At 34.1% G+C, this 21,774-nt stretch overlaps 3 protein-coding genes across 17 annotated transcripts in view; 1 reads left to right on the forward strand and 2 right to left on the reverse strand.

Moving 5' to 3' along the window:
- Nucleotides 1-278: 278 nt before the first annotated feature.
- On the forward strand, nt 279-2,506 carry LOC123713022 (tRNA selenocysteine 1-associated protein 1). Its single transcript, XM_045666494.1, has 6 exons — nt 279-467; nt 543-674; nt 823-1,051; nt 1,380-1,594; nt 1,836-2,004; nt 2,324-2,506. Exons 1-6 carry the CDS (start codon nt 441-443, stop codon nt 2,443-2,445), a joined length of 894 nt encoding a protein of 297 aa, XP_045522450.1. The 5' UTR covers nt 279-440; the 3' UTR covers nt 2,446-2,506.
- An 80-nt stretch (nt 2,507-2,586) lies between these two features.
- Nucleotides 2,587-11,588, reverse strand: LOC123713021 (transcription factor TFIIIB component B''). Of its 2 annotated transcripts, XM_045666493.1 has the most exons (10): nt 11,447-11,588; nt 10,868-11,362; nt 9,467-9,687; nt 9,165-9,280; nt 7,592-7,696; nt 6,966-7,094; nt 6,262-6,427; nt 5,870-6,085; nt 4,590-4,806; nt 2,587-4,377 (listed from the first exon to the last, which is right to left on the reverse strand). In XM_045666493.1, exons 2-10 carry the CDS (start codon nt 11,346-11,348, stop codon nt 3,782-3,784), a joined length of 2,247 nt encoding a protein of 748 aa, XP_045522449.1. In that variant the 5' UTR covers nt 11,349-11,362; nt 11,447-11,588; the 3' UTR covers nt 2,587-3,781. The 2 variants fall into 2 exon arrangements, with proteins under 2 accessions (XP_045522449.1, XP_045522448.1); XM_045666492.1 differs by having other exon boundaries at nt 10,868-11,588.
- A 6,821-nt stretch (nt 11,589-18,409) lies between these two features.
- The window catches only part of LOC123713401 (potassium/sodium hyperpolarization-activated cyclic nucleotide-gated channel 2), a 168,929-nt gene continuing 165,564 nt past the window's right edge, over nt 18,410-21,774 (reverse strand). For all 14 annotated transcript variants that reach the window (XM_045667032.1, XM_045667033.1, XM_045667031.1 and 11 more), the window contains one exon: nt 18,410-21,715. In XM_045667032.1, coding sequence (XP_045522988.1) covers nt 21,087-21,715 — 629 coding nt within the window. In that variant the 3' untranslated portion in view covers nt 18,410-21,086. The remainder of the gene's footprint in view (nt 21,716-21,774) is intronic.

A 21,774-nucleotide genomic window follows, 5' to 3' on the forward strand; every position in this document is an offset into this window, starting at 1 on the left:
GGTTTCTTATTATTAGTTTGCTAATATCCAATGCTGAATTTTGGTCCGCACATTATACACACAACAATAATATTATTAAATTGACTGATGAACTTTCATTGATCGCTCAACGCTTTATAAAATTCCTATTACCGATACTAACTTGTGTCCAAACAACTATGATTGCGATCTGATATTAGATGTTTAATCAATCCGTATGCCAGAAATCGATTTATAGATATGGAATTAGATAATAAAAATATATCTAAATATATCTGCTGACAGTTGAATGCTCATCGTAACATCCCTATGACGGACTAAATTCATGTGTTTTGAATTTTGATTTTTGTATTTGTGGTGTTTTATTGTTTTTCTCGCGATTCAAGAGAATAATTTAAGTTTAAAATTTCAAAGTATTTAAGACGATATAAGATTTCCTTTTTTTAATTAAATTTTCCAAAATGCAATGTCAACTTTGGATGGGCAGTGTAAGATTTTTTAACAAAATATATAAAACATACTAAATAATTGTAATCTATTTGTATTTATATTATTTTTTTCAGTTGGAGCCGAATATGACGGAAAGTTTTATATTAGCAGCATTTCATAGAATGGGACAGCGTCCGCTTGCTGTTAAGGTTATGCGAAATAAATTTACTGGAGAACCGGCTGGTTATGCTTTTGTGCACTTCCAGGTAGGTAATACATAATATTAGTCAATATATATATATATATAGTTAATGGAATAACATGTTAATTTAGATGAATACTTCGGTCAGCTCTGACACCAATCGAATATAAAAATGTATTGTATAACAAAAATTTTAGTAACATCTTTTCTAGACAGATGAAGAAGCAATTGATACAATGCACAAATTAAATGGCAAACCGATACCTGGGACATTTCCTGTAGTTAGGTTCAGGTTAAATACTGCATCGCGAGAGGCTCGGGCCAACATGCAACAGGAACGAGAATTTTCAGTATGGGTTGGAGATCTCAGTCCAGATATAGATGATTACTCTTTGTACAGAGTGTTTGCATCTAAATATTCATCAATCAAAACTGCCAAGGGTAAATTTATATTTTTGTCATAAGAATTTATCTGGCTTTCTTGTACTTTTTAATTAGTTTGATGTACTTACTCAGTCTAGTTTCTTGTATAATGTTTATAAACCTGCACATATTATAAAAATAATTATGTTTAGTTCAAGTTTATAACTATGTTTATCATATTTTCAGAGTAGCAAAATCTATTAATTTTTTATTTAACGTAAATGTGATTCAAGGCAGATTATCAATTCTTAGTCTAGAACTAGTGTAACAGTATTTGATAACTGTTTAAATTTCTGCTTTATTAATATAAATAGTATAATTATACATAATAATATAATTATTTCAGTAATATTGGATAATGCTGGTTATACAAAAGGCTATGGCTTTGTTAGATTTGGGAATGAGGATGAACAAAGAAATGCATTATATGCAATGAATGGTTATACAGGGCTTGGGACTAAGCCACTTAAAATATGTACTGCAGTGCCTAAACCCAAGAGTGCTATAACTACACCGGCCACAACACCAACTACATCAAATACATCTTATGCTTCAGGGACAGTATGTATTTTTTTACTATAGAGTAGATGCATATTCTTAAGCAGGGTTGGAATGCTAGTTGTTGATAATTATAGGATGTAAAAAAACTTAAACAATTTAAAAAAAAACATTAGAAATTGTTTTTTCACTTCATCAATACAATTGTAGCCTTAAAGACTAAAATTAGTATGAACTTATAAGCCTCGGTCAGATGTTAGTATTTTAGCTTTATTATGACTAAATATTTTATAATTCTTTTCAGGAGTACAATCAATACTATGACCCATCAGCATATTGGCAAAATTATTCAGCATGGTCAGGCTATTATGGACAGAGTGAGAATGCACAGGTAGCAGCGACAACTACACCAGTTGTAGATTCTGTCCAAGTTGCTGCAGCTAAAGCACAAAGTGATGACCTTGTCCTTGTTGGTATGTACTAATTGGTATCATTACTATTAATACTGCCATGCACTTGTTTACTGCGAAGTTGTTGATTTATATGTAGTAAAGTTTTTGGAACCAAGTGTAAGTTGCAAGACACTTCATATAAATGTGTAACTGAATGCTAATGTAAGTAGTGGTAAAGTTTTCTCTAAGACATAAAATTTTGAAAGTCTACTATGATATGTACTAGAAAGTTTCTTTGTAAAGTAATTAATTGAATAAATAATTGTTATTGTATCTGCTTACATACAACAAATATAAAATTATATTTTTTTGACAAATGATTTATGTTATTTTTTTACAGAACATAAAAAAATTATTGATGTGGACAAATTGAATCAAGAATTCCTAGACCCTGATCTATCATTATGGGATGCACTGGAAGCCTCAAAGTGGTGCCCACACGAAGTTATAGAAGCAAACTGATAGTTTTAATTGAATTTCCATAATTAATAAGAAACAACATAAAGAGTTAAAAACATCTTTACAATTGGTTTAATATTAGAATAAGGAGTAGCTTTAACATTAATAAAAACAAGAAATCTTAATACTTGGTTTTATTAAAAGATTTTGGTGATAATACAATATAGCTAATTAAAAAAATATTGGCTGAATAATATAATTGCTTATAGATTTGATAGTAATTTATGTTATGCTAGTTCTTTACATACAGGCACAATAATACTATGTTATTGGGAACTTGTACCAACTCTTGAATTTAACCGTGATGGCGACCAAGTCTGAACCTTAATAAAATTAAAGTGTTTTCCACTTGTAATAAATACACTAAATTCCGTATCTATGGTGTATATAAAATGCTTTATAAAAACGAAATCTCAGTTTTAACAAAAACCCTTACGTCTCTTCAAAATGTAAACATAACAGAAAGAGTAGTTAAGAGTCCAACAAACTAAATAGTTTGTCTATTCACTTTGAAAAGCCTTAAAAATATTCCGATACACATGACTCACTAATAAATACTGCTGTATACAAGACTGACTCCCATTACCTTAAAACTTGCCAGGAGATTTTTTAAATTGTCTTATTGAAATTCTTAAATGTACTTACTATGTGTTATCTATATTAATAAATTATACAGTCAAAAACTTTAACGATGACATCGTTTTGAACAACATGCCGGTTATATGGACACAAAATCAAAGGTCCCGGCTGAATTCTATTGTATTATGTAATAATATATATTATTATATAACTTAATAACAACGTCATGAGCTGTTAAGTCTGTCGGTTTTTACGACCTAATATGAGTAATCCCTTCGATGTCGTTATAACAGATTCTGAATGTTCATTTGGACAACATTTCATTTGGATGTGACATTTGAGGTGATCTTTGTCTGTCTTATGACAACACACGTTATCATAGTTCAATTGTCATTAATATATAACAATTAAAAGTATATAATTTTTGTGAATAAATTAATTGACATACCTATTCTCTTTCCGCACAGAATAACACTGTAAATTGTAAGTTTTCCTACGGGTAACCAGAAATTAGGTATAAATACTCACTAAGCACAAATTGCTGTGATACAAATTAAGGCTCATGTTTTCTTACATTTATGATATATTAGATGAGTATTGAGTACAAAAACAATTGCTACACTTACAATTGTTTTTTTAAGCATCAGGCGTATCAAACATTTCATACATTTTGCTAAATCTACATTATCAGATAAAATCATAATTAAAATAAAAATCTTAGTTGCAAATTCATACTTAGAATATCTATAATTGATATGGGCTAAAGTTCTGTTATAGAGAAGGAAGATTGTCGTTTCCTTTCAGAACTCTGGCCAGTACCAGCTCTATCAGTATTCGGTGTAATAGGCGAAGAAGTGTTCGACACAGTACTTCTAGGGGTACCCTTCTTCATGTAACCTACTACTGAATTCAAAAGTCCACTCGGCAGAGCCACTTGTGTTAATACACCTTCTTCCTGAGCGATGTATGTTTGCAACATTTTTTTCCCAGGAGATTTTGGGTCATTTACAGTCAACACTATGAGTGAACCGGTTTCTAAATTGGAGGGAATGTTTCTTAAGGCAAGATCTGGTGTTTTAGATGTGTTTCTTGTAAGTGGTATGTCAGAGGAAATTGGAGTTTTTAGTGGAGTTTGACGGTTGCTTTGGGCTGGTATGTTTATAGGTGTATGGGTGAGAGGAGACTTGGCCACTTTGGAAGTTAACGTAGAAGACTTTGTATGTTTTTGGGCTAAGTGTTTTTTCACGTTGTTTTCTATCTGCTTGCCTCGTTCTATAAGATCATCGGCGTTGGTGATTGTAAATTTCTTCCGAGACAGATTGCTTGGGACACATTCGAGCGCTTTCATAGCTTTACCTAAAAAAAAACATAATTAACACAGTTCTTAATGTGTTGTAGAAAGAATTTCATAATTTTCCTTAAAAAAAAAAATTAATAAACAAGACATTAATAATGGCTATCAACACATTCAAAGAAAAAATAGGGTATTTTAAAAATATTTTCAGGTACAGCATGATATTAAATCTACAGAAGAAATAAGACCTAGTTAATTAAACAAATATATTTACATCTCCGAGCTCCTTTGAATTCTTTCAGTCTTTCTCTTTCCGCCTTCTTCTGTTGCTCTATCAACTCTTTCTGTTTCCTCTTCTCCTCTTCTTCTTTCCGCTTAGCTTCCTTTCTCTCCGCCTCAAACTCTTCCGCGAGCGACATGGCGTCCCAAGAGAACCTACATCGCAACGCTTTATCAATTTGCTCTCCATTTATCTTTTCTTCTTTTTTAAACTGAAAATAATAAAAAAGTGAGTATCCACAGTTGTGAAGATTAAAAAAAAACGCATTTGTATCCTTTAAATAAGTTGTATTCAAACATATCTAACGATTTTTTCAAGATAACGCATGCCTAACGAATTTTCTTTTATATGTATAAAACATTTTTTTTTTAAATTTAACTTTATATCTATAATAAGCGACCTCTCATTACTTTGCAGGGCTGGCCTTTTTTATATTTTGGAAATATAGCCTACGTTACTCCGGGATGATAAAGCTCGTGAAATAATTAATGATACAGATTTACTAGTATTAAGATTAATCATTACAAACATACAATTAAGATTAATTATAGGTAAAGAAGTTACTAAAAAAATTTAGAGAAGTGCGCACCGCACTACGAATCTTAATGCGCGGCAAAAAACCTGATAAATTATTACATACGACAAAAATAATAAAAAATAAGCAGGCGCGCGCTGGTATTTAGTAGAAGCAGCTTGAATTTCTGCTCTTGTAATTAGAGCTCGTATGAAGAATATCACAATCGCTGTATTCTTTTGAAGTAACGCCAGATAAAGATCCACAAAGAGATATAAAGATCGCCGTATCTCAATTTTGCTTGCCAACGCTCGGCACACTGATACATTGGTACAAGAAAAATAAAATACTCTTTTTAATGTGACAAGCATTTATAGGCAAACATGACATACACGAAGAGATAATACAAATATTAAACAAAACAACTAAAATTACAAAAAATAAACGAAAGTAGATTTTAAACTATGGATACCTAACTCGTTTATCGGAATGCTCAATCTGGACATCGGTAAGTCTTGACCAAAACGCGTTCTTCGTTAAGGAGGGTACACGAAATTTACATTTTGATAAGTAATAAGGATTAAAATCATCATCCGGATAATTACGTTCAATACTCAATACAGTCAGCGAATCGCCGTGGTGCGCGCAGTCAAAGTTCACAACAAACCGGCAACCGAAAACCGAACCGTCGAAAATTGAAAACACAGTCACAATTTCACAAAGCATTTTGATAGTGAAAGAAAACCCTTTTAAAGCTTACCTTCAACTTGAGATCCTTTCTACTTCTATCAGGGAACAGTGGCGCCATCAATGTAAAATCAGTCCCAATAGCGGCCAGGGCTCTATAAAACCTCACCGTCTCCGGGGCACTCCAGTTCGCTGTCCTTGGGCCTCGTTTGTATTTCCCTTGAGAGGGCATCCAAGCCCCTTCACGGACTATTGAAGATATTTTCTGGTTCTGTGTTTGTTTTATAACCTGAAAACATTAATTTAGTTTATAAGAATCCCACCGTTCGAACGAACGTATCCGTCTCTTTTCATCACAGCATATATTCAATTTGAAAGAAAGAGACGAAAGAGTACTTTTGTTAAGTATTCGGGGTCGCCGTTGAACCAGACATTATTTGAATTAATAATGATTATTATTATTACCAAACTAGATTCATCGAGTATAATTTCGCCATTCGGGCCAAGTTTAATTTGCGGCGCGGGCGCAGATTCCTGAACAGTATCTACGCTTTCCTCTTTATTATCCATACTTTGCTTTTCTAAATCTTTTAGACTCTCTTCTTTCGCTCTCATTTCGTCTTCGTTTGGTCTGCAAAAATATATAGGTACACATTTTTATTAATTTGTGGTATTTCTCAAACTTACTTACTTTTACTTAGAAATTACGCTTAGCATATACATACATTTTTTAAATCCTAAATTTCACATTAATTTAATTATAACCTTCAAATAAAGTGGTTTTAAAACTGTAGTACAATTGTCTTTTTGTGATTTTTCAGAGTGTAACGTATTGTCAAATTTTCATAGCGTTTTTCTTAGTATATTGGTAATACTTGGTCGGAATACCCGGGATTTTTTGTAAGATAACCAACTGGAGAGGTCACAAAACAGCTATATAAAGGTTAAAATTAAAACATATTAGTGAGGTCCATATCAAGTCCGTCTCCTGTCACCAATATAAACTGAATTTGTAGCAAAAAAATCTGTGTATGAGTTTTAGAAAATTCAAAAGTATGTATTATTTTTAGTTATTTTGTCATTAAGGTTCGTGAAAAAATTGTATCTGTGAACATTTACTACATTTAATTGGTGGTAAATATTTTTACATAGCAAATGTATATACTTACAAAATTGGATTTTCCGTTGGGTTGTAAAAGATGAGGTCATACATAGTCATGTCTTCACGCTTACAATGACGTTTGCGGCGAGATGCCATCGCCGCGCGCCTGTTTGCTGCTTCTTGAGCACGGCGAACCCTGAATTTTTATAAGAGTTACCTAATTGGACTCACAACCTGGAGATTGTGGTACAGTACGACGTACAGAGTTTAAAGTATGTATTTTTTAAAATATTTAATTCACAATTACATACACAAATCGAGAGATATTCTTAGATCATTGAAATTACGTTGACAGGTAATTACTATATTTTCTAAACTGTATATTTAGGTTTCCACTTTTACACATAATAAACCAGAAGAAACGTACTTAAAAACTATGTGACTATTGGAGACAGTAAAACAAAAGACGACACGCAGTTCGTATGTTATTATCTGGCTAACACGATTTTTGTGTTTGACCAACGATATTAAAAATAATTTAACAATTCGTCCGATTTGAATTTAGAACAGAGTATTTGAATTTATAAGTCGTATTTCTGTATATATTTCTCCATACACAAAAACAACTAATCTTTATATAAATATTATAAAAATACATGTAAAATAAAAATAAAAAATTGTTGCACTACTTACTTTAAAGACTTATCTCTTATGGGAGATGCTGGCATAGGTATCTGTGGTCCCGCAATTTGGCTTACACTGGAACTTACCGACTCATTCCTGACACGGCTTACGTCCCTGAAAATATTTTTTTAGGAATAGATGAATTTCGTAGAAATATGCATTTCTTCTTTCATTCTCACAAACACCGGGGGCTAGAGGGTGTTCTTTAGTAGGCTCTTCTCTTGAAGGATGCCAGTAGAGGTTTGGAAATACCTATACTGGCAGCTGGTTCCACAAAGAGGTGGTGCGCAGCAGAAAGTGTCTTAAAAGGCGCTGTTGTGGAACGCCAGGCGTCGAGATAGAAATTATAGAATTTTTCATTCTGCCACATCAAAATACAATAAATTTTTGACGTACGGGAGTCACGTTTCTGAATAGTAACCTAAGTTTCGACCCTTAGGAATTCTTTTTCCACTAGTTTTCCCATGCACTCTACGTGACGTTTTACTAGTTCCTCTTAATGTAAAATATCTGCCCTTTTTCTGTAATATCCACGCCAATTTAAAGTTTTAAAAGTCTCTTTAAGTGTTGTTTAACATCATTTACGTGTCTATACTAATAATTGGATGTCGACATCCAGCTCGATATTTTCAAAAGAACGAAGGTGAACAAAAATTTGTTAACTATTTCTAGTTTAATGAGGAGGTTAAATTTTAGCAAAATTGTTAATATGACTATATAGAGAATAAATGTAGACTTCGATACAAAAAAACACGAAGTCTCCTCTAACTTTTTTCTAATTACGTTTCAATTTCGATCATGGCGAGTAATATGGAGCCAAAAAATATTGAATTACAGCAAATAAGATTGGCAGAGAGCTGTTACTAGAGATTTTATAAAATATTTAATATTTTACGAGACATTTAAATAAAAAGCATTTGGCGTTTACTTCGTATTAGTGATCGCGAACTTCAGGTATACGTTTGTTTCACACACTAGGTAAAATCATGAATTTTGCTAGCCTAATGCGCGCTCTTAAGTACCGACTGGTACATAGATTACATTTATTAAGTACACATTTATCTATTTTGCTGTGTAGGTGTTCTAAAAGCAATACAAATGATAACTGTACAATGTCAAGTGGTTCTTACCACTCTAATTATGTAGGTTTGATTTGATTGTATTATGACTGTTGTACATGGTAATCTATAATTTGTATGTAATTAATGTAATATATTTTTATGTCTTTTTGTATTATCGTACCTAATGGATTCGGCGTGCGACTCTCAGGTCGTAGGTTCGATTCCTAATGGACTTTCTGTCAAGAAGATATACTATGTACGGTAATGGAAATCGTGAAGAAACCGGCATGCCTTAGACCTAAAAAGTCGACGGCGTGTCAGGCGCAGAAGGTTGATCACCAACTCTATAAACAAAATTCTGAGGCCCAGACCCAAGAGGTTGCAGCGCCATTGGTTCATATTTTGAGCTAACCTTCAACGTTTTTTGTGTTTCTTAGTTTTACAACTGATTTGCTTGAATGTAGAGGCGGCATGGAAGTTATCTGTTATATTTTCCCTCATAAAACGTAAAATAACATTACCTATTAAGCATAGACTGGAGAATTGTTTGTGAATCATGCCTCTGTCTGGGTCCTGGAGTGTTTCCTCCACTTAGAAGACTTCGACGGCTCTCATCTTCGGATTCACTGGCGCTGCCCTGAGAAGAGAAAGATTACTTTTGTATACATTGGCTTGCGTAACAGAACTTGTGAAATTTCCGCTTAGCAGTACTTACTACTTACTCTGCAAACGCTACTAGAATAAAATTAAAATTATATGTAAATAAAAATAGAGGGCTTTCTGTTAATTACAAAGTTTTAAATACTAATTATAATTATGTTACCTGAATACTGTTCCTCCTAGGTCCTAGTCGAGGCACGGGACGAAGTTTTGGGCGTAATTTATTAGGAGATGGCAAAGGTACTATTGGATCAAATAGAACCTCTGCATTTTCTGAGATAATATCATTCTTTAGCTTTTCTATTGGTTTAGGGCCAACTGCTGGTTGTAGTGGAACAATACCATCCATGGCAGTTGCTGTTGCTTCTGGTTTCTCATTATAGACTGTAAATTAAAATACATACATAACAATTATCTAATACAACAGCTTTTGTTTCATTGATAAGCCTAAGTTCCTATTTTACATAATTATAATATTGTAAAGAAATATTTTTACGATACAAGCACATGTAATATTCAAGTGAAATTATTTTCATTTAGAAAGTTGTTCATAGAAGTAGTTAATGAAAGTGTGAAAAGGAGAACACCAAGCATGAAAAAAATGTGTGACTAATGTAAGATGTTACTGATAAATTTTAGATTATAAAAATATAATGGTGATACTTGAGAAACATACCTAAAATAAAATTACAGAAGTAAGAAATCAATAGATCATTCAACCTAGATAAACTTAGATAGTATTGAACAAGAATGATGTTACTCTATATGTATCAATATATTTTTATATTTTATAAGATATACATGTAACTGACACATAATTTTAAAAAGCTATTTGGCAACCGAGTTATGATTTAACTCTTTACATGTTACAGATGACATTATTATCTTAATGATTTAATTTATTGGCAGTTGAATGTTAATTATGTAAGAGTCATTCAATCAGTTTTATTTTAAATTTATAGGCTCTTTCTACTATCTTCAGCTCTTGGCCATTAGGAGTTTTAGCAGTGGAGAGGTTCAAGTATTATGTAAGCACTAATTTATCTTTGATTTTCTTATTTGGTGATTATTTCAACAATAATTATTTACTTTTACCCACACTTTGTCTATGCTTGAAAACAAAATGCATCTTCGAGGGCTCTTACAGAAGCATTGCAGTGAATCTGCTTTTGTAATTCAGGAACAACTTCTAATTAATGTTAAGATCTTGACAGATTTATGTTAAGGTTTTGTCTAGATATGACACTCAATGGTTTATAATTTATTTTCTAATTTTAATATTCTATGCTGTATGAAAATATCAGTATCATTTAGCTTTAATAGTGATCATTAGCACTTTCTTGCTTATTTGTTTTTAACTATATTATGGTAGTAGTTCAATAATAAAGCATACAAAATATACTTTCTTACTTTGGCACAAGCACACAACAAACTAACTTAAAAACAGCCCTTTTAAGAATAATTTTTCTCCTACGATTAAAACCTTAAGCAATAAATTATAGGATAACCGTACCATCATACCGCCAAATGTGTTAGTGCAAACAAATAAATATTAAGTACTTACCTTCAATTCTACTGTTTTGTTGTACTCTATTCACAGAATTACTAGTTACTTGCAGTTCTGTGTTTTGATTGAAATCATGATGTCTTGGTATAGTTTGCCGTACAGGAGTGTTACATTTAGATGTATCTCTTCTAGGCGATAATAGATTGGGAGAAGCAAATCGTTTTGGACTATTTCTTGTTAAAGGTGCAGCAAATAAATTACTTGGCTTTGGAGTAGCAGGTAACTCAGATGTTTTAGATGAAACATCTTTTTGGTCAATGGTAGAAAAAATAAGGGATTTATTGCAAACTATGCTTGATGTACTTGAGGCGTTTTCAGTAATATCGGATTGTGTGTTTTTATGTTCTTCTTCACTTTCTTTTGATACATGCGAAACTTTGGGACTTTCTTTTTCTGGTTTATTATTTAAATTAGGCGCATTTTTTCTTCTAGGAGGTAATGCTGTTACCGCTTTTATTCTCGCTCTCCGTGTAGACATTCTGATAAGAGATTCTTTAATAATAAAAATAAAGAATATCTAAAACAGCTGTGATTTTAGCATCACGCTGAAATTAATTTAAATTGCTAAACTCATACCATGATAACTATTCTAATATATTTTACCGATATAAAATAAGAATTTACACTACTTAATAATTGATCAATTATGGGAGTAGCACTCGGTTAAAATACCACGATTTTCTAGTTTCTACTTTCTTTGCGAACTGTAAGATGCGACGTTATGTCAAGAATGAAAATATAAATGCATGGATGAGTTTTTTGACGTTAGTTGATGTTTCACAAGAGTTGACGATTCTTATGTACATATAATAAATTTATTTGTTACACGACACTTTACTTTTGCACAGAATAGGAATAAAAACCGAGTTAAAAGTAGGAATCACTGGGCTGCTACTTGTTTTCCAAATAAATCCCGAGAAAAGCGTAGCAGTTTTTTTTGCCAGGGGCAACCCCGGTGCTCGCGCTAGGGAAAAATTTCACCTCAAGAAAGAGGTAACCCTATACGGGCAAGCCATCCCATGGCAAAAGTCCGTCAAATATCTAGGAGTCACACTCGATAGCGGCATGTCTTTCCCGTTCATATAGCCGCCGTTCGTAAGAAAGCCTCTTTTGTCCTAAATAAAAGGAGTCACATGTCTCTCAGACACAAGTTGACCTTGTACAAGGCCTGCATCCGACCGTGCATGACATACGCTAGCGTAGTCTTTGCGCTTTGTGCCCCTCCCATATTCACCGGCTACAGGTGCTTCATCAGAATCGCGACTGAAGCTGAAGCTGAAGAAATTGAGTGTCTCGTTCGTATATGAAAAATAATAATAATTGACCAATATATTTCATCATTTGCTTATACTTATATCTATATACCAATATATTTCATATTAGTTCTTGCTCTAAGTCCGGCATAATTCATGTTTAATGTTTTGTTACTAGTCTTACTTGGTTACTACAATAGTCTTAACTAAACTGACTAGTAACAAAACTTCAGACTCAATGGGTTAAATGACAAATAAATATATAATAGCATTTTTATTAGGGCGAAGTCATCTAGAATGTAGAAGTGTATGTCATATTTATCTTTAAGTGATTGTCACATTAAAAATTGAATATAATGGAAGGAAAAAAACGATTAAAAAATAACATGAGCGACAGTGACTCATCAAATCCGAATCCTGGGGCAATATCTGGAAATAAAACGGTATTCTACTGTGAGGTGCTGCTGAAAAGGTTCAATCCATATTTGTGCTGCAGGAGCGAGCTGTTCGGGGTATTTGTTGTGTTTCCCCAATGGAGTCGGTTGTAGTATATAAGTATGAAAATGTGTGCTTGTGTGTGTATGCCTATTATATAAATCAATATTCTCTAATAATAAACGCATTATATTACTGTCCGTCATGTGAGTTTAATTGCAATAAGTTCCCATCCGTGGCGACCGTGCCTCGAGCGCGAACGCGAGATGACATGTTGACATGGGAATTTCTCTAAACCTTCTACGAGACACTCGTGTATAATGTGCCAATCAAAGGTTGAAAAAGATGAGGTCTTCATCAACCAAAATGGAAGCCCTAATTCTGCCTCAATAGAAAATTTCAAGTTCCACCTTTCGGCGATTGGTATTGTCACGCTTATATGCTGTTTACTTTTTGTTGGGGCCAACTATATAATTTACAAAGTCTATAAGCGGTGCCATCGCCGATGGAACCAGGAACAGATAACCAGAATACTCATGCAGCGTTCTTCGTAGAGAGCTCGCGCTATCAGGGCATCCCCTAGTGGAGTCGGGTGCGAAAGGTGCGAGTACAATGCGAGACCAGCGGAAGCCTGTCCTTCACACGCCAAGTAACCTGTTGCTTCAATTCAGTCCCATGGTGAAGAACTTTATGTGCTTTAGTGAGTGAATGCGTTTAGTGTAGTGAAATAATACAGATATAGGTAATGTACACTAATTTATGTAATTTGTATGACGGCTTACTTAGAATAAGGACTTATTTAGTGAAGATTGGTCCGATTAGGAGAAAAGGAGATATTATTTTTTTAAAAAGTCAGGAAGCTGAAAAATTTGTAAATGATTTTGATGCTATTTTGAAACAATTACTTCCTATACAAATATTTTGTCAGGACTCCGTGAAAATTGATCGGTTAAGTTCAGATTTTTTTAATGTGTATGAGGAAATTTCAAACTTGTGTAGCGACTCATCTGTAAATACAGAATCAACAATGGCTAAATTTGACTTAAAAATCGCATTAAGCATATTACCGTAAAGCAACTTATTGATGGCATTGAGTACTATCAATCGGAGATAGAACAAAGTTCCCACAAAAATTTAATTAATTTTGTGTTAAGAAGCCTCTCAATCGGCAAAGTTAAAACTCGACTCGCAATATGACACCGTCAGTGATTTAATAAACGCGATGAAAATTAATTTGTTGCCTAAAAAACCGGCAACAGCTATTCAGCATAAGTTGTTGAATATCAGGCAAAATAATCTTTCTATAGACGAGTATGGAAAACAGATTTGTGACTTGTTTGTTGATCTAACGATTTCTCAATCAGATGGCAACTCAGAATCTTTTAAGGTACTAAAGCCTCTAAATGAAAAACAAGCTATAAAGAGTTTCGCCGACGGATTGAGAAATCGGCGATTAAGTACAGTAATTTCAGCGAGGAATTTTTCTTCTTTAAGTAATGCCGTTCAAGCGGCCTCATGAGGATATGTCAACTCCCTCAACCTCCGCTGATATTATGACTTTTCGACAAAATAATAATTTTTCCCGATGAAGTAATTTTAGAGGTCACCGTAGAGCGGAGAATAGGACCTTTACATCATTCAACCCTGCTCGGGGTCGGGCACAGCCACGACCAGGTTACTCACACTCATTCCCTGGGCGCGGTTGGCAAGTACCTCGCGCTAGCTGCCGTGGACCAAGCAGAGGTAGGTACTTTTATAATAAAACTAGGTATCCGGGTAAACGACAACCGCACATGCATACTTTGACAAACCCAGATTCACAAGATAATCATGAGAATAAAACGGTTTCAGAGGATACGTTTTTTCGTGACTAAAAATGTAATTTTATCATGCAATAATGTTTGTCACGTTACATTTAACTTACAGAAAAATATTCCATCTACGTGACTAATTGACACGGGGGCATCAATTTCTGCTATTAAATATGAGCATGTTTTAAAACTTAATATTCCAATTCATCATAACAATCTTGTCGTAAATGGTATTGGGGGCAACGTACAATCCATTGAATATGTTTACATTAATCTTTATATAGAGAAACTGATGATCACGCATAAATTCTTTGTTTTCAAATCGTTGCCATGTAAAGCTAGTGGCATACTGGTTCAGGAATTTTTAAACTAATATAAGTCTGTTTTAAACTTCGAAAGTAATAGATTGACACTTTGGAATAATAATTTGAAAATTTCTTTGCCCTTAATTGTCAATAAAACGTCTTTGACTATTCCTTCTAGATGTGAAGTTATACACTTTATTAGTACCAATTTAACTGAAGAATGTGTAGTTTGTGCGTTAGAAATAAAAGAAGGAATTTATATTGCCAATACCTTAGTTAAACCCGTTGGTGGAAAGTTACCTATACAGATTTTAAACACGACTGAGACAGAAGTAAATTTATCCGACATAAAACATTTATTCACAGAGCTATTGAGTATAATATCTGTACTTTTGAGAAACCAATAAAAAATTCCGAGAGAGTTAAAAAATTATTCCCATTACTCAACTTGAATCACTTAAATTCAGAGGAACAAACTAGTATAAAAAATATCTGTGCAAATTATAATGATTTATTTTATTTAGAAGGAGATCGGCTAACTACTACTAATATATATGAACATTCTATTACTTTAAAACCAAATGTAACCCCAGTGTATTCCAAACCTTATAGGCTGCCACATTATCAGAAGGGGGACATTAAGGAAACAGATTGATAATATCTTAAATCAGGGTATTATAGAGTCATGCAATAGTCAGTGGTCTAGTCCGATTCTTTTAGTGCCAAAGAAATCTTTGAACGGAGAAAAAAAGTGGCGATTGGTCATTGATTATCGCAAATTAAATAACTGCATAGTTGATGACAAATTTCCGCTACCTAATATTAATGAGATATTAGACTCACTATCGGGTTGTATATACTTCACTCATTTAGATTTGAACCAAGGCTTTTATAATGTTGACCTTGAACCTCAAAGTAGAAAATATACTGCTTTTTGTTCTGGGCAGTTTCAAATGACTAGAATGCCTATGGGGCTTAAGACAAGTCCCAGCTCGTTCTCAAGAATACTCTTCCGGGTGATACCGTTTCTACTGGCCATTGGTCTGATCAACCGAAGCTTGTAGAAACCGAGATTAAGCCGAAAGATGCAGTAGAGCTTAGGTTTATAGAGAATAAATTTTTAGAAAAATTGAGAAAGGATAATAGAATTCAATACGAAAATAAAAAAATTTCATACGATAATAAACAAACAGTTATATACATAAACCCGGCCATTCGATTGCAAATGACGCGAGCCGCATTTGCGAGAAGGCTGTGTGAGTTTTGTTTGTATTTAAGAATAGAAGAGTTATATTTAATAAAGAATAACGACACAAAAGTGTTTGTGGAAAAGCTAGCAAATGAAATAAAAAGTAAAGTAAATTGGCGAGGGCCCCGTCTGTGTATTTTAAAAGATGTAGAAAGAATAGATAACTTACATGATAGAAAAGTGATACTTAATGATTTTCATTTATTGCCCACGAGTGGCCACGCGGGCAAGCGGCGAATGATTAATAATATAAGGAAATACTATTTCTGGTCTGGAATAGAAAAGGACGTATCTGATTTTGTTAAAAAATGTCCAAAGTGCCAAAAACAAAAATATACTGTGATTAGTAAAGAACCCATGGTCATTACCTCTACAGCACATACCTCGTTTGAGAAGATATTTTTGGACCTTGTGGGACCACTTGATAGGGACTCGTATAACTATACTTATATTTTAACTTTGCAATGCGAGTTGTCAAAATATGTATGTGCATTCCCACTTGTAACGAAAACATCAACAGAAGTAGCACGTGTATTCGTGAATAATTTCATACTCCAGTATGGTGTTCCAAGGGAGGTTGCTACAGATAGGGGTACAGAGTTCATGTCCGACACCTTCAAAGAGGTATGTAAACTGCTTAATATTTCAAAGTTAAATTCCACAGGGTATCATCACCAAAGCATTGGAGCGCTAGAAAACTCCCACAAAAATCTAGGTGCATTTTTACGAATTCAATCAGAGATCCGACCGGACATGTGGAGTGCGTGGCTACCATTCTGGTGCTTTGCGTATAATACGACTGTACATACATCGACAAAATTTACTCCATTCGAACTCGTGTACGGAAAGTTATGCAATTTGCCTAGTAGTTTATCAAAATCTGTAGACCCTCTGTACAATTATGACAGCTATCCCCTTGAATTAAAGTATCGTTTACAAGTGTCGCAGACAGAAGCTCGTAGAAATTTGATAGCAAGTAAATTAGATAGAAAAAGTAGGTATGATAAGTAATTAAATCCAATACGTTATAAGCATAATGATAAGATATTAATTAAAAATGAAACTGGGAACAAGCTTTCAGAATTATACTCCGGACCATACACAGTGATAAGAGACTTATCACCTAACGTAGAAGTAAATATTAAAGGTAAAGTTGATTTGGTACATAAGGATCGTACAAAATTGTATTATGAATAAGTTATATAAGGTTAATATAAGTTATTAAATATTATGTTGTGCTATCAATGTTATTGTTTAGCTATAAAGCTGCCGCAAGTTGCGCGTGCGTCTAAACATATTGTATTCATCTCATATTACCATAAGTACTTTTAAGAGTTATTCTTATCAATTTATATTTTATTTCATTTGGAACTAATTATTATTATTTTTTTAATAACATGATAGTTGTATTATAAAAATAATATCAATAATATAAAATGTATATCTAAGTTTAAGTATAGCTTAATCTTAGTTATAGATTTAAAAAAAATGCATTCAATCATTTTTTTTTATCTCTTTCCCATGGGAGGTGTAGTGTATAAGTATGAAAATGTGTGCTTGTGTGTGTATGCCTATTATATAAATCAATATTCTCTAATAATAAACGCATTATATTACTGTCCGTCATGTGAGTTTCATTGCAATAAGGTCCCATCCGTATACGGTATGCAATAAGTTTAAGGAATTAAATATTATGACAGTATCTTCAGGTCAGTATATTTTTGAAGCCTTGTTGTATGTAAAAAAATAAACGATTTTAAAACAAATGGTGACTTTCATCGATATAATACTCAATACAGCAGTAATTTGAGCGTACGACCAACCAGGCTCCTGAAGTTAAACCACTCCTTATATGGAAATTGTATTCGTTTTTACAACAAACTCTCAAGCGAAATTAGAGAATTATCACTAAATAAATTCAAAGCCCTCGCTAAACGCAAATTAATCAATAAAACTTTATATAAATTTGACGAAAATTTATATGATTATAAATTTAAAAATAATTCTCTAAGATTTGCGGAATGTTTCTTACTAGTTATTCTTGCCCGCTCTACGCCCTTGACTTGCGAATTGGTAATAAATGTAAATTTACAATTAATTTATCTTTTTTTCTGATGTTCATAAGTATACTTGTTTACCGATATGAATAAAGTTATTTTGAGTTTGAGTTTGCATTAGAACACTTACTCTTCAAACCACGTGTCAACAAGAAATGAAACTGCAGTCCCTACTGACGTTGAAGTTTTCTTTGTATGATAGGAATTTTGATAAGACTATTAGGTTTTGTTTTATTATGAAAGTTTAATCATTTACCTACTTTTTTGAGCAATCCCGCTTTCCTTTAAATTAACTCTCAAAAACAAACTAGTATTGCAAATACGCTGCAGTTTATTTATAGTGAATTTTTAATGGAATTTCAAATCGTAAAAGTTAAATTAAAAAAAACTCAAAATAGGTGAAACATAAAATAATTTAAAACAACAAGATGATTTTCTTCATTCTTTTAATGCATTTTCTCTAATTTTCTTGACAGCGATGAGCACTTTTGGTGAAAATAGATACCAGAAATCAGTATAATTTAATTATAATAATTATACACTAATTAACAGTCCAGATAAAAAAAATCTCTTTCATTCATATAGTTATCTGTATTATTTTAACCAGTAGCTCAACTTTCAATAAAAATAGATCTCTTCTATAAAATTTATATACTTTACAAAAAGCATCAATGTTAGGAAAGTAACAATAAGTAAATGCTTCTGGAAATCGAACAAATATTATTTTACTCTTGATATATAGACCGAACGTCACTCTAAAGTCAATCGTATAAATTCCTTACAAGTACAAAGTACCTACCGGTGTTATTTGCCAAAACTGAGAACTAGGCTGCATTCATCTACTAGTAAGCTACTGCGTGTTGGTTCGTCATTCATTATCTATATTTTGGCTAAAAAGTCAACAATTGCAATTTTTTTTACAAATTGTCATGACACTATAAGAATTATTCAACGACGATACGTGCCAAGGAAACGGCGCCGGCGGCGGTCGGCTCAACGGCTAATCTAGTCTAACCAAAAATATCGTTGCAATCTATTGCTATCAAAACTTCGATAAGCGGTTGCAAAAATATCTAAGAGCTTACTGTAGACGGAAATATATAGCTAATAAAGGCAGAATTAAAGTCTTAGTAAGAAGTGAAAGCATTATCCATGCATTTGAGCTATATCTTACGCTACGGTGTCGGGTATCGCCGAGCCGGCGTCAATAGTTATTTCATTACATTCTTTAGACATTCCACAATACTCCTACGATATCTGAACCGTTATAGTAATGTTCATACTGCGTTTGGATTAACGCGCGGAGACGATTTGTATGAATGGTCTCGTGATAAGCGTGACTTGTCAGTTTCATACAAATTTTTGCCACAACTGTTTACACTTATGGAATTTCTACGGCAGCCCATGATTTCGTATGTGCCATACATTGTACCACCGAATTCTAGTGAACTTATTTTAGTATTGCATTGCAAAAATTCTACCAACCAAACCCGGCCGCAGTCCGCTATAGCTAATACGGAATCAAGTCACTTACAGATGTATCTTAAAGAAAAACGTACTGATATTACATTAGGCAGCACGTCGCAGCCCAGCTGCGCTATCACAACATAATTCGTCTGAATTTGTTACCGTTCGGGCCTACTTAAACCTACGAAATGATCACTATCGTTAATAAATTAATTACCTACAATTAATATAAGGTACCAAGTGTAGTGTGCATCATTACGCTGTACCGCGCCTCGCTTTAATTGACTGGACCACTGTCCGTATACCTCTATAAAATAATACCGCTAAAAGGCTTCTCGTACTTACAATATTTACATAAATTCAAGCGCTACTGATTCCACTCTACTTAGGAAACCAAGAATTCGAACCGGCTACGTGTCGTAACAAAGGAAGCAATGGTGACCTACAGAATCGAAATTGTGCATCGATTTTGAGTGCGCAGGGCCTGTCTAAGCTTACTTCTCGTAGACGCGAAATGCTTTGCAACTGTCAAATCACGTGATTGAATCAGTTGGTGTCAAAAGGCTCACATAGACAATCGAAAACGCTTTTGTGGGTATTTAAAGAATACAATAAATATTATTTAATAGTCATAAGCCGATCTCCGAGTAACCAATCTTTTAGATATACTACTAGTTTTAATTTACGCAAATTTTATTGTGTCCGGTTTGAAGATCGCTTAGTTTTAGGCCTTGCGCACGAAGAAGTTGCTTACACATTTGCTTTTTTGTTATTAATAACGATTTTTATTAGATTATAATTTAATAATATGACTGTAACACCTAAAATGTCACCCAATAAATCAAATGGCCTTAAAATTAAAGTTAATTTAAGAGTAGGATAATGGTAATAAGTGTAAGATAAAATTGGATATGAAAATAAAATTTTATACAATATAACAGTATTTCATAATAGTTATAACATTGTTCACTTTAAAACTATGTATTGTAACAGTATTGTTACATTATTAATATATTGCTGTTACTGTGTACGTGTTAGTAATATATATTGAATCAACTTAGTTGGATTATCTCTGCATTTCAAGAATTGTTTTTTCACATACAGATATGGCACATTAAATGCTTTCTTTCTAAAGTTTTTGGACAAAAAAGCAAATGTGCCCGCAACTACACGTCTCTAAGATCAAACGTTAAAAGTAATAATAAATATTTAACAACTTCAATATAATCTCCGTTATCGTCTCTATCGGGAACGATAAACTCCTTCCACAGACGTCCCTCGACCGTCAACAATGGTCGACGCCAACAAAGCATAAAATAGTGATATCTTTACATTTCAGTCTAGTCTATATAATTTTCTTTTTAGTGGCAAGGTATCTCTATAAGACTCGATAGTTTCAATATATAACAGTATCTATACAATCGGAATACGTCGTATTCGTCACAGCGTCAATGATATAAAATTTAACCTAAATAACACAGGAGAATTAAGTATAAGATCACAAAATGAGATTCGGCGGGCGCGTTCGCCCGGCGAAGTCGCAGCTAATACTCGTCTATGCTACTTAGCGGCGTCGAGCGCTCGCTCTAAGCCTAGTATTGCTATCGGGGGGCCGAGTGGCCTACGTCAGGGTGCGGCGTCAGGGGGCGAGCCCCGCGTCCGATTTGTGAAAGGCCGCCGTGCCCGACAGCGTAGCCGGCTGCCCCTGCGCCGAGCTGAAGTCGTGCTCTGACTTGGGTCGAGGCAGGGCTGCCGCTACGCCGAGCCCGGGCAGCGCCACGCCCGCCATACGGCACGACGCGGCCTGCAAAGGCTGCAGCGCCAATCCCAGGGACCGCTCCGACAACCTCGCCACGCTGTCGTCTGACAGACTCACATGCTCGGCCTCAGCTGCCAGCGCATTGACGACAGCGTTTATCGTGTTCCCTTCCGACGTCGTGTCGTCTTCCCGATGCGCCACGAGGTTAGGGTTCTTGCCGATCTTGTTCAATCTCTCCGCGGCGACGCTCTCCATCGTGCGTCGCATCAGGGGATATTGGTCTAACACTGCGTTAAAGTGGTCCACGGATAGTGAAAATAAATTGCAGTAAGTCTCGGCGCGGACGGAGGCGACTCTTCTTGCGTTCGTCAGTAGACAAATCTCTCCGAAGTAGGACCCGTCCGAGAGACTGGTCGCCACTTCGCCGTTTGCCATGACGATGTCTACTATTCCTTCTTGTATAAAATACATCTTATTCCCGATAGTTCCTTCTTTTATGATAATATCACCTGAAATGAGATTTTATATAAGCATTTAATAATTTACTACAAGGTGATAACATTAGCGT

Source organism: Pieris brassicae, chromosome 8 (genome assembly GCF_905147105.1).
Source record: "Pieris brassicae chromosome 8, ilPieBrab1.1, whole genome shotgun sequence".
Lineage (NCBI taxonomy): Eukaryota > Metazoa > Arthropoda > Insecta > Lepidoptera > Pieridae > Pieris > Pieris brassicae.

Excerpts from the sequence above, each read along its gene's own strand:
- LOC123713022 (XM_045666494.1), top strand. The coding sequence starts at position 441 with ATGCAATGTCAACTTTGGATGGGCAGT. Across the intron at positions 1,595-1,835 it reads CATCTTATGCTTCAGGGACA|GAGTACAATCAATACTATGA; the intron begins GTATGTATTTTT and ends AATTCTTTTCAG. Across the intron at positions 2,005-2,323 it reads TGATGACCTTGTCCTTGTTG|AACATAAAAAAATTATTGAT; the intron begins GTATGTACTAAT and ends ATTTTTTTACAG.
- LOC123713021 (XM_045666493.1), bottom strand. The coding sequence starts at position 11,348 with ATGTCTACACGGAGAGCGAGAATAAAAGCGGTAACAGCATTACCTCCT. Across the intron at positions 6,428-6,965 it reads CCAACGGAAAATCCAATTTT|ACCAAACGAAGACGAAATGA; the intron begins GTAAGTATATAC and ends ATATTTTTGCAG. Across the intron at positions 4,378-4,589 it reads ATTCAAAGGAGCTCGGAGAT|GTAAAGCTATGAAAGCGCTC; the intron begins GTAAATATATTT and ends GTTTTTTTTTAG.